At 36.6% G+C, this 20,628-nt stretch overlaps 1 protein-coding gene across 1 annotated transcript; it reads left to right on the top strand.

The window, feature by feature from the left end:
* The first annotated feature begins 5,533 nt into the window (after window positions 1-5,533).
* On the top strand, window positions 5,534-10,554 carry LOC120482469 (G protein-coupled receptor 35). Its single transcript, XM_039676821.2, has 2 exons — window positions 5,534-6,392; window positions 8,610-10,554. The coding sequence occupies exons 1-2, from the start codon at window positions 6,390-6,392 to the stop codon at window positions 9,486-9,488; spliced, it is 882 nt and encodes a 293-aa protein (XP_039532755.2). The 5' UTR covers window positions 5,534-6,389; the 3' UTR covers window positions 9,489-10,554.
* The last annotated feature ends 10,074 nt before the right edge of the window (window positions 10,555-20,628 follow it).

Genomic DNA, 20,628 nt, shown 5'->3' with positions numbered 1-20,628 from the left:
ATTGGTGGAAGTCGTTTAACATGTCTGAAACCCAGCGAAAGTCCGTGAAGACTGAAGATTGTGTAATGACGAAGGGCTAGTTCATTGGTCGCGCGCCATTGGATGTGCAGTTGCCGCAGCACAGCCAATAAACGAGCCAGATGCTCAATGTTTTAGCATGTGGGGCTGCAAATTGTTTTTTCACTCGAAATGATATGTTGTATGCTTATGAGTTCAGCCGTAGCTGGTTATCCTCAGACATGCTCCAATACTCTTTAGATATGGGTTTTACAAAATGTCAAGGGGAGAAATGAATGGAAAATTAACTTTCGGCACCAACGCTGTCTCGGGCTGTGGGCGGGACTGTGATGCTCTATTGACCCTTCAAATGGAGCTTGATTGACAGGTGATCTGACCGCCATTTTGTCCGACAAAGCAGTCAGGAGAGTTAGTAGATTAAAGGGTTAGTTCACCCAAAAATGAAAATTAAGTCATTAATTACTCACCCCCATGCTGTTCCAACCCCGTAAGACCTTCGTTCATCTTCGGAACACAAATAAAGATATTTTTGATTGAATCTGAGAGCTGGATCACTCTTCCATAGGCTTCCTAAGGGACTGGCTCTTGACGGCCCATAAAGTCATTAAAGAAAAGGTTTAAATATTCCATGTGCCTACAGCGGCTCAATTATAAGTTTATCAAGTGACGAGAATACTTTTTGTGCGAAAAAAACATAAATAACGACTTTATTCCACTATTCCATTACTTCCTTATGGGCGCATGCGCGAGAACTGAGACGAGGACGTTCTCATTCGTCTACTTCTTGTTACCGGCTGCTCACCGCTTAGGAGTTTTACCGCCACCTACCGTATAAAATGATGATCCATATATAAGGCGCTCCGGATTATAAGGAAGACTGTGGTTTTTTGAGAAGATTAAAGGCTTTTAAGTGCACCTTATAGTGCGGAAAATACGCAAATTGAAAAGCGTATGTACAGCGCGCATCTTCCTCTGCTTGTAAACAGAAAGTTTTGCGCTTCCAGCTATATCAGCACATCATCTTATACGGTAGGGGGCGGTAAAACTCCTAAGCGGTGAGCAGCCGGTAACAAGAAGTAGACGAATGAGAACGTCCTCGTCTCAGTTCTCGCGCATGCGCCCATAAGGAAGTAATGGAATAGTGGAATAAAGTCGTTATTTATGTTTTTTTCGCACAAAAAGTATTCTCGTTGCTTGATAAACTTATAATTGAGCCGCTGTAGGCACATGGAATATTTAAACCTTTTCTTTAATGACTTTATGGGCCGTCAAGAGCCCGTCCCTTAGGAAGCCAATGGAAGAGTGATCCAGCCCTCAGATTCAATCAAAAATATCTTTATTTGTGTTCTGAAGATGAACGAAGGTCTTACGGGGTTGTTACAGTATGGGGGTGAGTAATTAATGACTTAATTTTCATTTTTGGCTGAACTAACCCTTTAACGTTGGAGGATTTGAACTTGAAAAACGGAGTGTACTGACGCCTTTCTGTGGTTAAAACATTCATATGAACACCATATAACCATAAATCCAATATTTTTTATCACTATGTCCCTTGGAGACTCTGTAAAGAGGGAATAAAAGAAAGAAAGTAGATGGATCATGAGGCTCATGGTAGATGGACCCCCCACAGGCCCAATCTCACCACCTGAAGTCCACTATATGTTCTAATTCATCTCACACTCTTCCTGTTTAACTCAATTAAACATAGTAAGTCACTCTAAAACACTATATTGTCTATATTTTTGCTGTTCACTCCTGTCCTTCGTTCACACAATACCAAATCATAAAAAAGGAAAACACCATTTTCCATTTAGCATGGTGTCCATGGTTACAGCTATTCTACTTCCATTTACAGTAATACCATCATCCTCACTTTCAGTTAAACAAGCCACTCTCACTTTCAGCGTTTCCTCTCTCTCACTCGCTCTCGACTTGAGGTTTCTCAAACTTCAGGAGGTCGTTCAGAGGTTACGCAGTTTCATTTTTTTCCCTCCCACTATTCAGAGAGAGAGAGAGTGAGCGAGCAAGAGAATCATTGGTGAGAAACAGAGAGATTTAATGAGTCTCGATAGTCAGGCCTTACATAACAACTCTGCAGTGTTAGTGCTAGCGTAGCATATTCACACAGCACATGAGCTGATGTAAGACTCAGAATCAGTATTCACAGCGAGCAGCGCATGCAGCAGCGACACACTAATCTAAAACACTGTCTGACAGCAAGCACACGACAGACAGACAGAAAGATAGATAGACAGACAGATATGAATGAAATATATTCAGGGTCTTAATTCTTTAACATTTGGTTCTAAAAGCACAGACCCAGAATTTAAAGACATAAAACATTAAGAAAACAACGAATTATCAAATCTGAAACATAAAGAACCAAACAACACTAAAAAATTTCAACTTTGGGGAAGTATTTAAAGACACAATTAGAGTGAAAAAGCAACACCATCTGACCAAAAGCATACAATAATTAGAACATTATCTCTGGGATATGTGTAATAATCTGATTCTGAACACAACAAAACCACAAGACCAACCAATACAAGATGGAGAAATCATTTTGAAAACTTTTATAAAGAAATCCCATCAAAACAACTCAATGACAATAACAGTCTGATCAAACCAAATCTGCAAACTTATGAAGAGACGGTTAAAAATAATCAAAAATCCATTTGACTTCCCAATTACACATGAAGAATTGATAAACAAACTCAAAAGCCAAAAATAATAAAAAAATATAAATGGACCTGACAACATTCTAGGTGAAACCCAATTGGGGAATTGGGAAAAAAAAAGGCATTTGTGTGAGCAGAAATCTGGGGAAGTTATTTAGCAATTTTTTAACCAATAGAATTGTAAGCTTCCTTAAAGGGATACTTCACTTATTTTTGGAAATAGGCTCATTTTACAACTGGACTATCCCTTTAACGAACACAATGTCCTGAGCTCAAGTCAGATTGGCTTCGTTTCATTTCGCAGAACTACTGACCACATTTACCCGAATCAACAAACACGTAAAACAGACCAAAAACTGAAAAATATTTGCATGCTTTGTCGATTTCAAAAAAGCATTTGATTCTATTTGGCACAACGGATTATATTACAAACTTTTACAAAGTTGTGTGTGTGTGGTCAATGTATTCGAACGACAAATGTGTAATACGAATTGGCAACAAATATACAGAATTCGTCACCCAGAAAAGAGGAGTGTGGCAGGGCTGTAGCCTGAGTCCAACGTTGTTCAAAAACTATTAATGACTAACGGTGCTGTAATGAACTAAGGAACTTCTCTACAGGACAGAAGCATCAAGCTCTTGCTCTTTCACATACGTGTTTCACATTATTTTTGTGACAAGAAAACATCCCTAAAGTAAGTGTTATTTTCCGTCTTTGCTCCAGAGATCCAGCCTTTTATTTATCTTTCATTCAACCTTTTTCTGATATATGCGGTCAAAGTTGGGGAGTTGTGTATCTCGCCCATTTTATAACAGCCTCAGCTAATCAGATTTCTATGGAAGCTTGTTTCCGCCACTGAATGAAAAATATAAAAGGTTATTGCGACTTTTTATCTCACAATTCTGACTTTTTTTCTCACAATTGTGAGTTTACTTCTCGCAATTCTGAGAAAAGATGTCAGAATTTCGACATATAAACTCGCAATTATGTGTTATAAAGTCAGAATTGCGAGATGTAAACTCGCAATTGTGAGAAAAAAAGTCACACTTCTGTTTTTTTTTCTCAGAATTGCGACTTTATATCACACAATTCTGACTTTATATCTCGCAATTCTGACTTTATATCTCGCAATTCTGACTTTATATCTCGTAATTCTGACGTTATATCTCGCAATTCTGACTTTATATCTCGCAATTCTGACTTTATATCACACAATTCTGACTTTATATCTCGTAATTCTGACGTTATATCTCGCAATTCTGACTTTATAACACACAATTCTGACTTTATAACTCGCAATTGCGACTTTATATCTCGCAATTCTGAGAAATAAAGTCAGAATTGTGAGATATAAACTCGCATTTGTGAGAAAAAAAGTCAGAATTGTGAGAAAAAAAGTCAGAATTGTGAGATAAAAAGTCACAATAATTTATTATATTTTTTATTCAATGGCGGAAACAAGATTCCATAGATTTCTAATTCATCCATTAATTCAAGTTAATATAATAAATTTGCCAGCAAAAATCGATAAAGCTTCATTGAAAGCTTTGATTGATTTAATACAGGCAGGTTTCTGTCCCTGATTCTCCAACAGAAGTGTTCAGCTGACCTACTTTGGATGTTCCATCAAGAAAAAAAAAATGCCGTCCAGACCATTCCAGCAAGAGAGAAACCGGCCATTCATTTTTACCCTTTTTCAATCACAGAGACCCTAGACTCTGACCCTGAAATGCGTATTAAGGGACACATCTATCCATCTATTTTTTTGTCCCCTGGAGATTTCTAAAGATGCGAAGAAAAGTAATTTTGAGAAAGAATAAAAAGAGTGGTCTGGAAAAAAAATGTTCTGATTGACTACATTCAAACTACAATATGGTACACGAACAAATACAGAAAGAAAACAGAGAGAAGGAGAGAAGAGAACAAACCGATTTAAAGTAGAACAGAAAGAAATTAAGTTGTATCATGTGTACGAGGTTGTCATGAATAAACCAGACAGTCATGCTGGCAGGTGCCAGTGCACTGTAAAAAAATTGGAGTAGGATTTACTTGAAAGCTTGCTAAATTTTCTCACTCAGAAAATGCTAGTAAATTTACAAAGAATTGCCAAGTAAAAACCTAAGCATATTTATCAGTAGCTTTAATTAGAAATCTTTAAGTTAAAATTACTTGAAATATGGAATTAAGTAAACTTTACAAAAAATATGTAATTTTAACTCGGCTAGTAAAAGGTTGATTAATATCGATTTCCTTTGCCTTTGTATTAAATTTCACTAAAACAATAATCTTAAATTTTTTTAGTCATTTATAGTATGTGCTTTACTTAGATCATCTAAGTAATTTATATCACATAATGTCAGATGTTAAGCCTCATGTGAATGCAAACACCTCAATACTTGGTAGACAATACACAATGGCGGTAACATTTGATGGGTCGTTTTGAGCAAAAAAATGTACTTGAAATGTCACAAAATGGCAAGTTACTAATACTGACAACAAAAATCAATGATAAAACAGTGTAAATACAGCTGGAAACCAGTGAAAAATGAGCCTCATTAATTATTCAAGGTCCAGTGCATGATGGGAACCCCAGTATCAGTAGGTATCAGAAAAGTTGAGCAATTTTTACTTAATTTTATTGAGTTGATATGTACACTTTCATTTCTACTCGCTTGAATTAAGTACTGATATGGAATTTACTTAGTTTTTTTAAATTCTTGCCTGAACTAACTTTAAGTAAATTACATTGTTTTTTTCACTAGTATTTACTTCACCAAAAAAATAATTTTTTACAGTGTGTTTTATTATCAAATTGTATTTTTTTCTGTTTTTTTTATTTATTTATGGAATATTCAATATTGTTATATAATTATAAATGATTTACCTGTGCAGCAACATCTCTTCTCTGATGATGTGTTTACTGAGGGCGGGGCAGCCTTTTCCTGTTGCAGGGGGGACTTCCTATTTCATATATCCGGACCAATCTGAATGTCATCACGACGTGCAAACTACTTCTGCTTTAGACCTAGACCACTAATGAATCACGTTGAAAAACAATATTAATATTTAACATTAAAAAATGCATCCAAAGCAAAGCATTTCAATGATTAATGCCTCATTCCATATAACATACAGAAAAAATACCTATTCCAGCGTTCAAATGTCTATATCAAATGTCCACGTCCAGGTGTGGTCAGAGTTAGATGTCCAAATAGCGGACCTAGTTTGCATGTTGCATAAAGGTCAAAAATTGGTCTTGGACCAACTGACGCAATATAGACGTGATCCGCCTGTCCATTAGACGTCTGATGCTAATAGTGTGGGAGCTAAAGCGTCATGGTGAAGTGTTGAATGAGCGCCACAAACACCACACATTTTTTCCATATATGTCCATTTCACAATGGAAGTTATTTTTTTCCAGTAAACTTTTTTCCATGTAAGAATTGCATGTAACCAAAACTTTGGATGGAAAACTGTGACCAGCAATGAGAGAGTAAGTGATCTATCTGTCATTTTATAGTTCATTTATGTTCAAACAGAAGTCACCACATCATTCAGCATCAGCAGAGGAGAGGCGCATGCTGTCAGCTCATGCAACACAGCCCACTTGCACGTTTCAGTTCTTTAAAACACAGCACTTCTCACACCATTGAGAGCAGCGGTGTTGAGAGAAGAACAAGCAGTAAACCATGGTGAGTTGATCTTGTTGTTAAATCATGCAAATGAAGGAATAATGGAGGTTATATTAAAATGACAATGAAGATTTTTATTTGAAAGAGTTTAAGTAATCAAGTTTACAGAATTATTTTGATTGATAACTTCAAAGTCAATGTCAAATTTAGCCTGTTTATACACTTATTTATTCCTTTAATATTTATATAGCGACAGCAATAAAAAAAAAATCAATAAACACTAAAATCATATAACAAATTTTAAAACTATTCTCTAGTAATGTAATCAACTGTAGCACAAATATACTAGCAAAACTTAAAAAACTTTGAACATGGTATGATTTTGTATTCAGGGCTTTAAAGAAAAATATTACTACTTGCATGCTAAATATTACAAATTACCTGATCGTTTAGAACAATTTTACACCACAACATCAAATCATAAACAATTAAAGCACTTTTTTGTGAACTTATTATTCATTACAAACAACTACTGTAGTTGTTAAAGTTTTGTCTAAACAAACTTTTCTACACTTCCTGTCAAGATAGGCCTATGTGACTGATTTCAAACCACATTGTTGTTTGTTCACCGCGCTTATCTGCACTTTGCTCTTTATACTCTGAAGTACAGTGCCCCTAAAAATATTGAGATGTTTAAGGCACAATAGTAACAATAATTGTCTTAGATAACAAAATATCAAAGCATGTGGTATTTATTTAGCAGAAAGCACATTCTCAAGCTAGATATATTACACAAAAAACAAGTGCGTTAGGCTTTATATGCTAAAACAATAGATTAAGCGTTCATCAAAATGTATTTGTACACTTTCTGGTTGTGAAATGTTAGTTCATAGTTAAAGGGATACTCCACCCAAAAAGGAAAATTCGGTCATCATTCACTCACCCTCAAGTTGTTGTAAACCTTTATGAATTTCTTTCTTCTACTGAATAGAAAAGAAGATAATATGGGTATAGGCTAATCAAACAGTTAATGGGCCCCATTGACTTCCATAGTGTTTTAATGATGACAGAATTGTATTTTTTTTTAGGTGAACTATCCCTTTAAAGGAGTAGTTCCCTTAAAAAAACTTTTGCTGATAATTTACTGACCCCCATGTCATCCAAGATGTCCTCGTCTTTCTTCCATCAGTTGAAAAGAAATTAAGATTTTTGATGCAAACATTCCAGGATTTTCTCCATATAATGGACTTCAATGGGAACCAAATGGTTCAAGGTCCAAATGAGAGTTTCAGTGCAGATTCAAAGGGCTTTAAATGACACCAGACGATGTCTTCGAGTCATGACTCGAAAAAAGATTTGTTCATTTTGATGAACGAGTTTGAATAGGAGAGTCACGAACGTGCATCACAGAACAGAGCAAGGCGAGCATTTGTGCTTATAAAACTTAAACTTTTTAATTTATTTTTGAAATGACTGATCATTTCGCTAGATAAGACCCTTATTCATCATCTGATGTCATTTGAATCTGCACTGAAACTCTCATTTGGATCTTGAACCGTTTGGTTCCCATTGAAGTCCATTATATGGAGAAAATCCTGGAATGTTTTCATCAAAAACCTTCATTTCTTTTCGATCGAAGAAAGAAAGACAAGGACATCTTGGAGGACATGGGGGTGAGTAAATTATCAGCAAAAGTTTTTTTTAAATGTGAACTACTCCTTTAATGTGATCAACTATCCCACCACACCTGAAAACTTGAGAAGAACTGATTTCACACTTCCAATAAAAAACACAGAAACACCAGTTGATTAGACTCTTACCAATTTATCTCTCAGACAAGGTTTGCCATATTCTCTAAAGGAAGAATGAGCAGGAATTATTAAAGAAAAGTGAAGTATCAGCGTTGATTGCTCAAAATTGTGACCCTACACTCTTAGAAGAAATGGTTCTATTTAGAACCAGAAATGGTTCCATCCCCCGCTTCATATATGGAACTCCAAAATGGTTCTATATGGAACCATTTTTTTTGGTAAAAGTTTCTATTGGCCAAGTATGGAACCCCAGGGTTCTATATAGAACCCAGAAGAACCCTTTTTATAGTGTATATAACCTTTTAGGGGTTCCAAATACGTAGCGCTGATAGAACCTTTTAAGGTTCTATATAGAACCTTTTCTTCTAAGAGTGTAAGGTGACATCTACAAACTTAGAAACCTCTACAATTTGCTTCTCCACTGAAATAACTACTAACCCTTACAATATTCCTGGTTGTCTTCTAGATTGACTTTAACTGCAGTTCACCGATGAACCACATAGATGCGTCGCTCCATCTCTTTGAACGTGTGGCCTACATACTTGTCTTCGCAGTGGCCTTTTCCTTCAACATCACGGCTCTTTACATGTTCTGTCACATCAAGTGCTGGACAGACACGCACATCTACATGATCAACCTGCTGGCTGCCGATTTCCTGGCCACTCTTTTTCTTCCCTTCAGGATACTGGAGGCCTTCTGTCCAATAAAGCCGGACGTTTTGTGTTCGTTCCTGCTGTGCACCCAATACTCCAACATGTACTGCAGTATCTTCATCATTACAGCCATCAGCATCCACCGGTTCATATCCGTCAGGTTTCCGTTTCTGACCAAGGCACTGGCCCCCAGAAGTAGGATTATCGCCACCACAGAGTGCATTATCATCTGGGTGATCGTAGCGGTGATCTGCGCTTGTAACTATAAAGACCTTCTCCCTGAACATTTAGAGCACTGTTATGATCGAAAGCTGACAAAAAAGCTGAAACTAACTTTTTTCTTGCTTTTGGAGATTTTAGGGTATCTTATACCAGTAGTCGTCGTCATATTTTGCTCCACACAAACCATCTACATCCTGGTCAGATCGCTTCGGCATGTTGGGGGTAGGGATAGAGTGGAAAGGAAAAAAATCACTGCTGTTATCGCCGCGAACATGTTCACGTTCATAGTTTGCTTCACACCTGTTCACATTGGTCTTCTGCTGCAATATTTATCTGATGAGTCCGGCAAAAACTTTGTGCATGTGTTTCTTGATGTGTCCGAGTGGATCGCTACGACCAACTGCGGTCTGGATTCTATTGGGTATTACTTTCTTCTAAAACGAGTTCAGAAAAGAGAGCAAAATTACTGATTGTTATAAGTCAGCAAAGCAAAGTCTTCTTGGGAAAAATGGGGAAACCCAATAAAATAAAGGTTCATCAGATAAAAGACTTACCGGTAACACTTTACAATTAGGTTAATCAGTAAACATTAGTTATTGTGTTAACTAACATTGCGCACATTTGTTACAGTATTTATAATTTTTTGTTAATTTGGCGGACTTTTCTTAATTGGTGATGATGGCACAGTGGATAAGACACATGCCTTTGGTGTGAGAGACCCAGGTTCGAATCCACCGTCAGACACCAATGTGTCCCTGAGCAAGACACTTAACCCCTAGTTGCTCCAGAGGCGTGTGACCTCTGACATATATAGCAATTGCAAATCGCTTCGGATAAAAGCGTCAGCTAAATAAATACATGTAAACTAATTGACCTTATTGTAAAGTGTTACCAGTTTACCATCAGTGGAACTACCTCACATATCCAATTAAATAATAGGATAAAGAAGACGAATGGTATATACAAAATAGTACCACCACAGTAATCTATATTCTTGTAAAAAATATGAAATGTATGCAAAATAAAATGTCTAAATGATTATCCTCTGCACTTGTTCTAACATGATTAAGTGGAAAAGTATTAAAGGAAATGTGTGTCCATTTGTTAACATTAGTCAGAAAGCTAGCTGTCAGACAGCGCGTCCCGTGACGCTTTCAAACATGCCTCATTTAATTCGGTTGAATCACACTAGAGTTCGTTTTCACCCTTTACTTGGTGCGGTTCGTTTGGGCAGGTGTGAAGGCAGCAATCGCACCCGGGTGCGCACCAAAAGCGGACCAAAGAAGTGTACCGAGACCTCCTCGAAGACGCTTTCAAACGAACTCTGGAGCGGTTCGTTTGTGGTGAGAACGTGATCGACCTTGAACAGACCCAACTGACAAATAACTGTGCATTTTTGGACTAAACCAGCTTCCGTAGCCATGACTGACTTACCGCGTTCTGCACTGTCACTAAAACACTCATCATAAACACTGCACAGTGAATCTCTTATTTATGTCGCGTCTATACTTTGTTGTTTATGAGGGGATTTGCGAAAGGATAAAGCGTGTGCTGATCCTAAACATAGAGAATACACACAACCGACACATCCGGGAACTTAACTGTCAATTTTGTAAACTAGACCCCCCATACGCCTTATTCACGGCAGCGCCATCTTTGATTTTTAACGAGAATGAAAGCGAGGCTGTGAGGGATAGTCATGCATCTATTCAATGGACTGTACTGTTATTTAATATGTTTTCGGATTGTTCCGCTCATGAAACACTGGAAAAATATCTTTCCAAGAAATGTCAGTTGACAAAAAACTCCCGACAATGTAAGCTGTGGAAATTTGTAAGTAATCTAGGAGCTTTATTCAGCTCTTTACAGCGGATGCCATTGGAAACACGGTAAGTCTATCCCTCACAGCCTCACTTTCATACCTGTCATGGCGCTGCTCTGAATAAGGTCTTGACTTCAATACAAAATAACGGCAAAAACCAACGTCCGTACACAGCCGACAGGCGTAAATAACTTAAGAAATAACTTAGAAATAAATAAACACACCATGTCAAGTAATTATATGTCCACCCTGCCTGCCACAGAGCATGAAAGATACATTTTTTATGCCCGTTATCAACTTGCCCAGGCTACCTGCCATCATCATCATAAATTCATAATATATGCATTAAGGTTTTTTACTTTAAAAAACGAAATAAAATCATTCAGGGGCTTACCTGGTGACTCGATTAGTTACAACAAGTAAATGTCCGGGTAAGACACCTCTGGCCACTGGGTGGGGTTGTTACCCCAATTTGACGCTGAGAGAACAAAGGGACATGTTTTTAAATTGACCACATTAAGTTTGTGTATGTATCTTTCACGCTCTGTGGCAGGCAGGGTGGACATGTAATTACTTGACATGTTTTATATAAGTGATTTCTTAAGTTATTTACGCCTGTCGGCTGTACGGACGTTAGTTTTTGCTATTATTTTGTATTGAAGTCTATGGGGAGTCTACTTTGTTTTCCCCCAAAAGTGGGCGTGAACCGATTCAGAGACATTCTATGACGCCGCGCCGGTTGTGTGTATCAGCAGAGTTCTTTTGGAATTTTCACGTGCGTTCGGACCATAGACTGTGGTTCTGACCAATCGAAGTGCAGTTATGCAAATATGTTCAAGACATACCTGGCCAACGAGTAATGTGAATATTTTGGTTTGTTTCATCTACTCATCAACTGATTCGGGCCAGAGCAATCAGTGTGGGGTGAAAACGAACCAAAACCCCTGAAAAATGCTACAAAGTATAATTTTTCACCCTTGGTCCAGACAAAATGAACAGATGTGAAAGCACCCTTAAATTAAGTTATATTTCACGTCGTATTGCGCTTAAACTGTGAAATACACACAAGGCTATCTCAAAAACACACAAAGTTCACATAAACACAGTCGGTCTGAATGTAAACAGCAAGAAATCGCATGTGTATATTAAATCTGTGTGTAACAAAGCCGCACAGTGTCTATTGCTATGTATGTTGTTAATATGAATCAAACAAAAAAAGTGACTGAATAACTCTTATAAGAATTCATTTCTTACTTGAATGTTCTGGTGAGGAGATGAACATAGCAGATCGTGTACAACTCACTCAGGGCGGGGCAGAGTCCGTCAGCAGTCATGGGCGGGGCCTTAATTGTTACACTGCTTATGATTTATGGGAATTAAAAACACATTTTGAATTTTTGTGAATTTTGCATAATAGGTCCCCTTTAAACGAGACACAGTGTAATGGAGAGTTTGCAAATACATTTTGTGTAAGATGAATCAGCAACTGGATTGGATTTAACAGCAGCAGCGTCACAAACCACAAGTAAATGATTTAATAATACGTTGTAAAGGACGCTAGGCCTAATATATAGATAACGTTATCAATGCACTTACTCTTGTGCAATAAAAGCTGCCTTCGGAGGATGCATTCCAAGGTAGGAAGGCATCAATACAGCCGAAATCCGAATCCAATGTTAACTTCACTTTCTGTCTCCTGGGATACCTTATCTGAGTGATTTTTGAAGGCATCATAAACAACGCTATTAATATATTATAAATAAATGTAGGCTACATTATAATGTGCTTTTTAAAATATGCTTTGTGTGTGTTCCCGGCCTGCTCTAACTTAATAAGTTAAATACATTTCTTACCTAGAAAACTTTCTAAATATGAATATGATTATATTTTGTTTGTACGTCAACTCTCCCGCCATATTTATATGTGAGGATTTGCCACCTGTTCACATGACCATAAACGAATTACTTCCATGAAATGATAATCGATGTCCTTCGCCAACGGACTTGTGTAAGTTGTTCACTTTCGTTTGCCTTTGATATCCCACAATCCTGTGCTTTCCATTCTTTGACAGTTGGGCAAGAAAAATAAGGATGCTGTTAGCGTCACATAGAACGCTATATGACAAAACGGCGCTATAGACCATTTCACAAGATGTAAACAACACTGGTCCAGAAGCACTTCCTGTTTCAGTTTTTTAACACTACATAAAAGCTGGGATAAAATACAACCGACAGAACATGTAAAACTGAATCAAAAAGTAAACAAACATCTTTAAGATATTTTCTTTACATGTGAAATAAAGAAAACAGTTACAAACTGAAACAGGAAGTGCTTCTGGACCAGTGTTGTTTACATCTTGTGAAATGGTCTATACTACGCACATGGCACCCTTTATCGTTAATATTCACGCGAACCCAAAGCGTCATAAATCCTTTAGCGTAATATGAGACTACCCTACCACACACCTAAACCTAACCATCACAACGCGTGTTATAGTAACGATAACGGGTGCCATGTGCGTATCATATCGCCGTTTTGTCATATAGCGTTCTATATGACGCTGAAGGATAGAAATGCGTTGGTAAAAATGTAACATAGGCCTACGTTTTTGACCAGCGTTTTCCACTTCTGATGTCCTTTCTAATGAGAAATTACTATTGTAGCCGGCTAGTTAATTAAATATTCACTTCCAAAGCTCTCCCTGTTTTGCTGTAAATCATTAAACCATTAGGCTGCCTCAGAAATGAGTTTTGTGCAATATTATGAAGCTGCAGACTCGGAGCCTGCATCTACAGTCCCCCACCGAGAGTCCCGCATTCTCAGACCCCTCGTTTTTCGAACACAGCGCCTCCTGCTGTTCAAAAGGTCGAATAACACCCACACACAGAGTACAGCGTACGATTATCCAAATGCAATTAAAAACAATAGGATGCAATATTACGGTCTCCAAATAAATTATCCAATAAATATTTGCGTTCCCTATGTGCAGAAAAAAACTAATTGTTACTGATGGAAGGGATACAATTACAGATTGAACTATCTTCAGAAAAATAGTATGTGATATTATATTGTTTTTTTAAAATATTTTTTTATTCAAATTCCAATTTTTCTTTCAGTTCAACCTATAATGGTCTAATTAACATTACGATGCTAAGATTACAATATCTGTTTTTTGATATTTTGAATGCGAAGCAAAACAAATCAGAATAGACAAAACACCAATAAAATAAACAATTCCTACTTTATTTAAGATAATGATCACCTAAACATCATCTTGCTGTAAAGAAAAAAGGAAGGAAAAAATGTGTTCGTGACTTTACTTTTCGTCTTCAATTGCATTAAAAAAACTCATTTATAAGTCGCTTTGCATAATCCTAAAATGATGTTGCTGGGTTAGGCAGGGGCAACTCCATCGATGTATGGTGTACCCTGCCTACAACATAGGACGATAGCACATGTCTTATGATGTTTCAAAGCTAAATTATAAACGTTAGCTATCTAAATATTTTCGGGGGAAAAGGGCGAAAAAACATAGCCTACATTAACGGCTCAAATCTTGTTACAAACTAACTTTACAAATATTCAATGGACTATTCATATGTTGTATCGATGAGCTAAATTAGTTTTATTAAAAAAATGAATCAAACGAGTAGGCTACTACGATTCGCTAAATAAAATTGAAGATAGCCTACTCACGTTTATGTTTATCCGATACAATTTGATAGGAGGCGCTGTCTCGAAAAACGAGGGGTCTGAGAATGCGGGACTCTGGGTGCAGGGGGACTGTAGATGCAGGTCTCCGAGTCTGCAGCTTCATAATACTCGTTTTGTGAGGTACCTCTGTGAACAAACGCAGCATTACATCGAGGCAGCCTGCTTCAATTTTTCAGATGCAGCCACCGTTTCCTCTGCAATTATGACATTATAGCCAATCATAACAGTCTGACTCAGTAGAACAGCTGCAGTGTAACAACATGTCTGTCACAGTATATCACATTGCAAAAATGTGTCGTACATCCCAAAATTTGAATTACTGTGTGAAAACAAAATTAGGTTTAGTAGCGTCAACCAGAAAATTATACGACTATTTATAAATGTTACAATTAAGTCCACTGGAAGCAAGTTGAGGTGAGAACCCAAACCCAATTTTTTACAAAACAAGATTCACTAAGTAGAAACCTTCTTTTTTTACAGTCTATGGTAGAAACACAAAGACTAGAGATAAAGATACTGGAGCCAGGCAGGTAGAACAAACAATAGGCTACTCGCAAACAAAGGCACAAAGCAAACATGAGAGTTTAAATACAGTATACTGGACTAACGACGACGAGTAAGGGACACCTGTGAGCATTTAAACAATCAACCAATGACAACATGATACAAGGGAACACAAGACAAGATCACATGACTAGAACAGGGGATCACATGACAGACAAGAGCCAGGAACAAGAAACAAAACCCCAACCGTGACAATCATGTTGAATATAATGCATAATAATAATGCAACGGGGGGATTTGTGGGTCCTGATAATGCCACATGCTCTGAGACGGTAGCACGAGATCCAACCTTATGTGAGGTTAAACTGCCCTCTAGTGGTCATCTAATGTATTCCATATGCGTTGCATCTTTAAACTTGTGCACATGATACAGTATGGTCGTGGAAATATGTACAGCGAGCGACTCTGTTATCATCTGAACTGAAAACTGCACCAGTGTTAAATGCCACATCATCCCTAGAGAGTACCTAAAAAATTCATATCATTAGTACAACCATGATTTTTGGACGTATTATAATCATGGTAATAGCCTACAATGTTTTTGAACATGTACAACATAGTAAAACCATAGTATAGTACCTTTATTAAAGTAGGCCTATCAACATATTTTAGGCAGCTCAGTAGGCTTTGAGACATCTTATGAGACATATATCTGTCCTGTTAATTTGTTGTTTTACCCCCCTTTTCCATTTTTTTCTTTTACAGGGGATTAGACTTATTAAAATGAAACAAGGCTACTGCACATCAAATAGTAAGCATACATTACACATGTGACTTATTTTTAGTATTAATTGGCCATTATGAGGCAAAGGACATGAATAAGTCAAATTAAACTGCATTGATGCTAAATGCCTGATGCAATTGATATGTTGATGCGTCTAATTAACTTCCAAGTAATGATCCTTCAAAACAACATCACTCTAGTCTTTTAGATGCACAGATGTTGCTATGGTGACATGGTTCTCCATAGCAACAGAGAGATGCTCTGTGAAATTTCAATGTGCATTCTGTGAAACGCCATCTTCTGGGCGGTACCGTGCAATTGAAGTCAACGACAACAACCTTTCCACTTGATCATGCACTCTAAAAAATGCTGGGTTGTTTTAACCCAACTTTGGGTCAAATATGGACTAACCCAGCCGTTGGGTTAAATTTTTACATTACATTTTTAACCCAACATTTCGGGTTTGTCCATATTTGACCCAAAATTGGGTTAAAACAACCCAGCATTTTTTAGAGTGTGTGTAAACATTACTCAGAATATATTAGTCAGAACTATGCACTAACACTTAAACTTTTTAATTAAAAATTAACAGCTAAAGTTAGCCATAACCAGCAAGGGACTAAAAGTTAGCTTTCAGTACATTCATTTTGATATCCATTGAATCGTTTTTTTAAATCTTGATACTACTTTATATAATTTTATCAACTGAATGGAATAAGACAAACCAAATAAAACCACTAAGCATCAAATCCATGGCTAATGCTTACTAGTGTTTGTGCTGTTTTCCCTCCAAAATGATCCCACTTCCTGAAGGATGATGTCACTGAGGGGGATTGTACAAAAGATTAACAGGATGGAAAGTGATAATATGGAATATCCCATACAACAATTCCAAGAATCCTATACATTTATTACCAATTACAAATGTTTTGTTGGAAAACAATTGAATATTACTTAATAAATTGCCTGTTATTATTTAGAAGCTTGAGACATGACAAAAATGGCAACATCCGCTCAAACCAAACAGTGAAATTATTCAATGTTCAATTAATTATTGTGGATTAAAACTAATATGATTTCTATCTTTTAAAACTGTGAATTTATTATATTTTAATAAAGACATACATGATGAGGACATTGTAAAAATATTTCATTTAGCAAAGTGATGTGAGCCTATTCCTTTTGCATTAAATATTTAAAAAAATATATATTTTCTTTATTTAAAGAAAATCCATTGCATGCTAAACTTTTTTAGTTGGCCTGTATGGGTATTTTTTCTCGAAATTTAACGAGTTTTTTCTCGAAACACAACGACTTTATTCTCAATATTTAATGAGTTTATTCTCAAGAGTGTATTACGACATTTTTCTCGAAATTTAACGATTTTTTTCTCGAAACACAACGTCTTTATTCTCGATATTTAATGAGTTTATTCTCAAGAGTGTATTGCGACTTTTTTCTTGAAATTTAACGAGTTTTTTCTCGAAACACAAGGACTTTATTCTCGATGTTTAATGAGCTTATTCTCAAGATTGTATTACGACATTTTCTTGAAATTTAACGAGTTTTTTCCCGAAACACGACTTTATTCTCGATTTGAGTTTATTCTCAAGATTGTATTATGACATTTTTCTTGAAATTTAACGAGTTTTTTCTCGAAACACAACGACTTTATTCTCGATGTTTAATGAGTTTATTCTCAAGATTGTATTACGACATTTTTCTTGAAATTTAACGAGTTTTTTTCTCAAAACACGACTTTATTCTCGATATTTAATGAGTTTATTCTCAAGATTGTATTACGACATTTTTCTCGAAATTTAACGAGTTTTTTCTCGAAACACAACGACTTTATTCTCGATATTTAATGAGTTTATTCTCAAGATTGTATTACGACATTTTTCTTGAAATTTAACAAGTTTTTTCTCGAAACACGATTTTATTCTCGATATTTAATGATTTTATTCTCAAGATTGTATTACGACATTTTTCTCGAAATTTAACGAGTTTTTTCTCGAAACACAACACTTTATTCTCGATATTTAATGAGTTTATTCTCAAGATTGTATTACGTAATTTTTCTTGAAATTTAACAAGTTTTTTCTCGAAACACGTTTTTATTCTCGATATTTAATGAGTTTATTCTCAAGATTGTATTTCGACCTTTTTCTTAAAATTTAACGAGTTTTTTCTCTAAACACAATGACTTTATTCTCGATATATATTGAGTTTATTCTCAAGATTGTATTACGACTTTTTTCCTCAAAATTTAACGAGTTCATCTCAATTGCAATGACTTTAATCTCGAGATGGTTTTATTTTTTTTTTATTATTGTTTGGCCCTAATCCTCTTCCGTACATACTGATATACAGCAGCTTGTAAAAGTCAACATAGTATTTTAGGTAGCTGGCAACCACTTAAAGGAATAGTTAACTTAAAAATTAAAATTCTGTCATTTTTAAGTGAACTATTCCTTTAAGGCTCACTGCAAAATGAGACAGGAATCATGACACATTTCACAGAGACAAAATCAAACAATCAAATGTGTTTATTAGAATGATAAAATCTCCATGTTGATTGGCGTTTGAAAATAAGTGTGTGCTCCAGTACTGAGTCGTGTGTGTTCATGTGTGAAACTGGATGTATAAGTGTGTACTTCTATACAGGTGAGGTTATTTAAAAACCAACCGACGAACAAAACAATTATCACTGTATACCGCCCCTCGACTTCTATACACAGGGACATTACATCATCGCCAGCGGAGGGGTGAAACTCAGGATTCGAGCTATGTACAGAGCAGCTGAGTCAAATAAACAACTCAACGTAACACTGATTCAGTCTTACACACAGCCCTTCACGTTGAAGGCAAATCTGCGTCGCCATATACACTGTCTTACAAAATGCTGTTCCTTCAGTCGTCATCAAGAATCCTTCCTCATCCTTTGCAAAGTCTGTGAGAACCGATAAATGTGATCATTTGTGGGACACAAAAGTGAATTAAACATAGTGGAAAAAGTCAAACATACATTATTGGCCTTGATTATTGTACAATATTGTGCTTGTTGCAGCATGATCAAAGATTATGAAAGGAAGGCGTATGGGGGGAAATAGTTTGAATACATTCACAGCACATTCAACACTTTCCTTGACAATAATAGACCAGAATTAACACAATTGGCACTGCGTGAAAAAGTCAATGTCACTCAATATCACTAAGAGCAATGAAGGCATACAAACACCAGAAAGCATCCGAACAAAAAGAAAAATATTGTGAGGGACAAAGAGTCATGGGAATTGAAAAACATTATAATTTACACTGAGGGACTTCTTGCTACAAAGGAAATAAGCTTTAGGCACTAAATTTGATGTGTGGACACTTAATTGAAGGCAGTTTGTGTGTGAAAAAAAGGATAATTAGAAATTATACTGGGAAATTGACTTTTTATTTTCTAAAGAAAATATGTGATAGCTATGTGGTTTCATGTTGAAACTAAACTAAACTTTAAGCACTCAGAAAAGGAAAAGCACACCTCAATAAGCTGCACATTTTGAGGTATCAATTAATAGCACGAACGGCGTGCGACAAGTCACACTCTGAATAAACACTAGATTTGGCATCTTTGTAGCTTATTAGCAAACTTAGCGATTTCATTTTCTGTTGGCAAACACTTTTGATGATGGATGTGGCACAATTTCTCTGAAGATTGAGAAGTTAGTTGAAAAGTTAGCTGAAAGTATATGATATCTTCTTTCTTTCTCCACATGTGGTTTTCACATTAGAATATTAAGCGGCATTTGCTACTTCCTGCATTTGATTACTTGCTTTTGTGTCCTTGACCTACAGGTAAGCGGCTATATCCTTGCATTTCCTGCCTACCGGGATATATTTCCTGTGTTCTGGATCCTATTTCCTGCCGGGTGTATCTTTAGCGCTGAAGAGAGGAGACAGAAATACATACACACGGTAATTTAAACACATAAACACACACAGAGAGACAGTGCAATCAACCATGACTCTCCTTTCAGCTGGATTTATGAGCTAATCAATGTTCTACCGACCGTAGCACACAACTGCAGGAGTGTGTTTTCTGAGAGCATCAGCAAAGGCGTATGGTTTCTAGGATGCTTAAGTGATGCGTGTAGCACGTGCTTTTAATAAGAGACATCTTACAGGTGCATGAGCACCATTATTAAATGCATTCCAGTGAACTCAAGTTTGTGCGGCAACTCATCTAATCAGACATCTGCTTTCAATATCTCGCAGACTGATGCTATTAGACATTTAATAACAAAGCTAGCCTATGTGGAGACGGACATTTGGGTGCGTGGGTCATGCAGAAAGATGAAGTTGGTGAGAAACAGGCTCTTTTCCAAACCCTAGTGAGCATCCTACTGCCTAAGCAAAATGACTGTTTGGACAGAAACTCTTGGACAGAAACTCCATTAATTGTGCCATTAATAAATCCCAATGCATAACTGATAAAATGTATTCCCTACATGCAATGTAAGTTGCTTCGGATAAAAGCATGCATCTGTCTTATCCACAAGTTTCCGAGGGGCGCTCCTGTAAAAAACAAAGTGGGTGAAACTTCCGGTAAGGCGGCGGAAGTAGCATTTCAATGGTTAGTTAGCGAAGAGGCTAGCTGTTTTTCAGAGAATTATTTTACTATTTAAAGACGCAAATCTTTATGAGAGATGTCGTTACGGAGCTCATGGACAACATGTGCTGTTCGCGGTTGTATGTATAACCGGACTAAACTAATTCAGTGGTTTAAACGTGATTG

This window comes from Pimephales promelas, chromosome 5 (assembly GCF_988280905.1).
Source record: "Pimephales promelas chromosome 5, fPimPro1.hap1.1, whole genome shotgun sequence".
Classification (NCBI taxonomy): Eukaryota; Metazoa; Chordata; class Actinopteri; order Cypriniformes; family Leuciscidae; genus Pimephales; species Pimephales promelas.
This window is presented reverse-complemented; position numbering and strand designations above follow the sequence as displayed.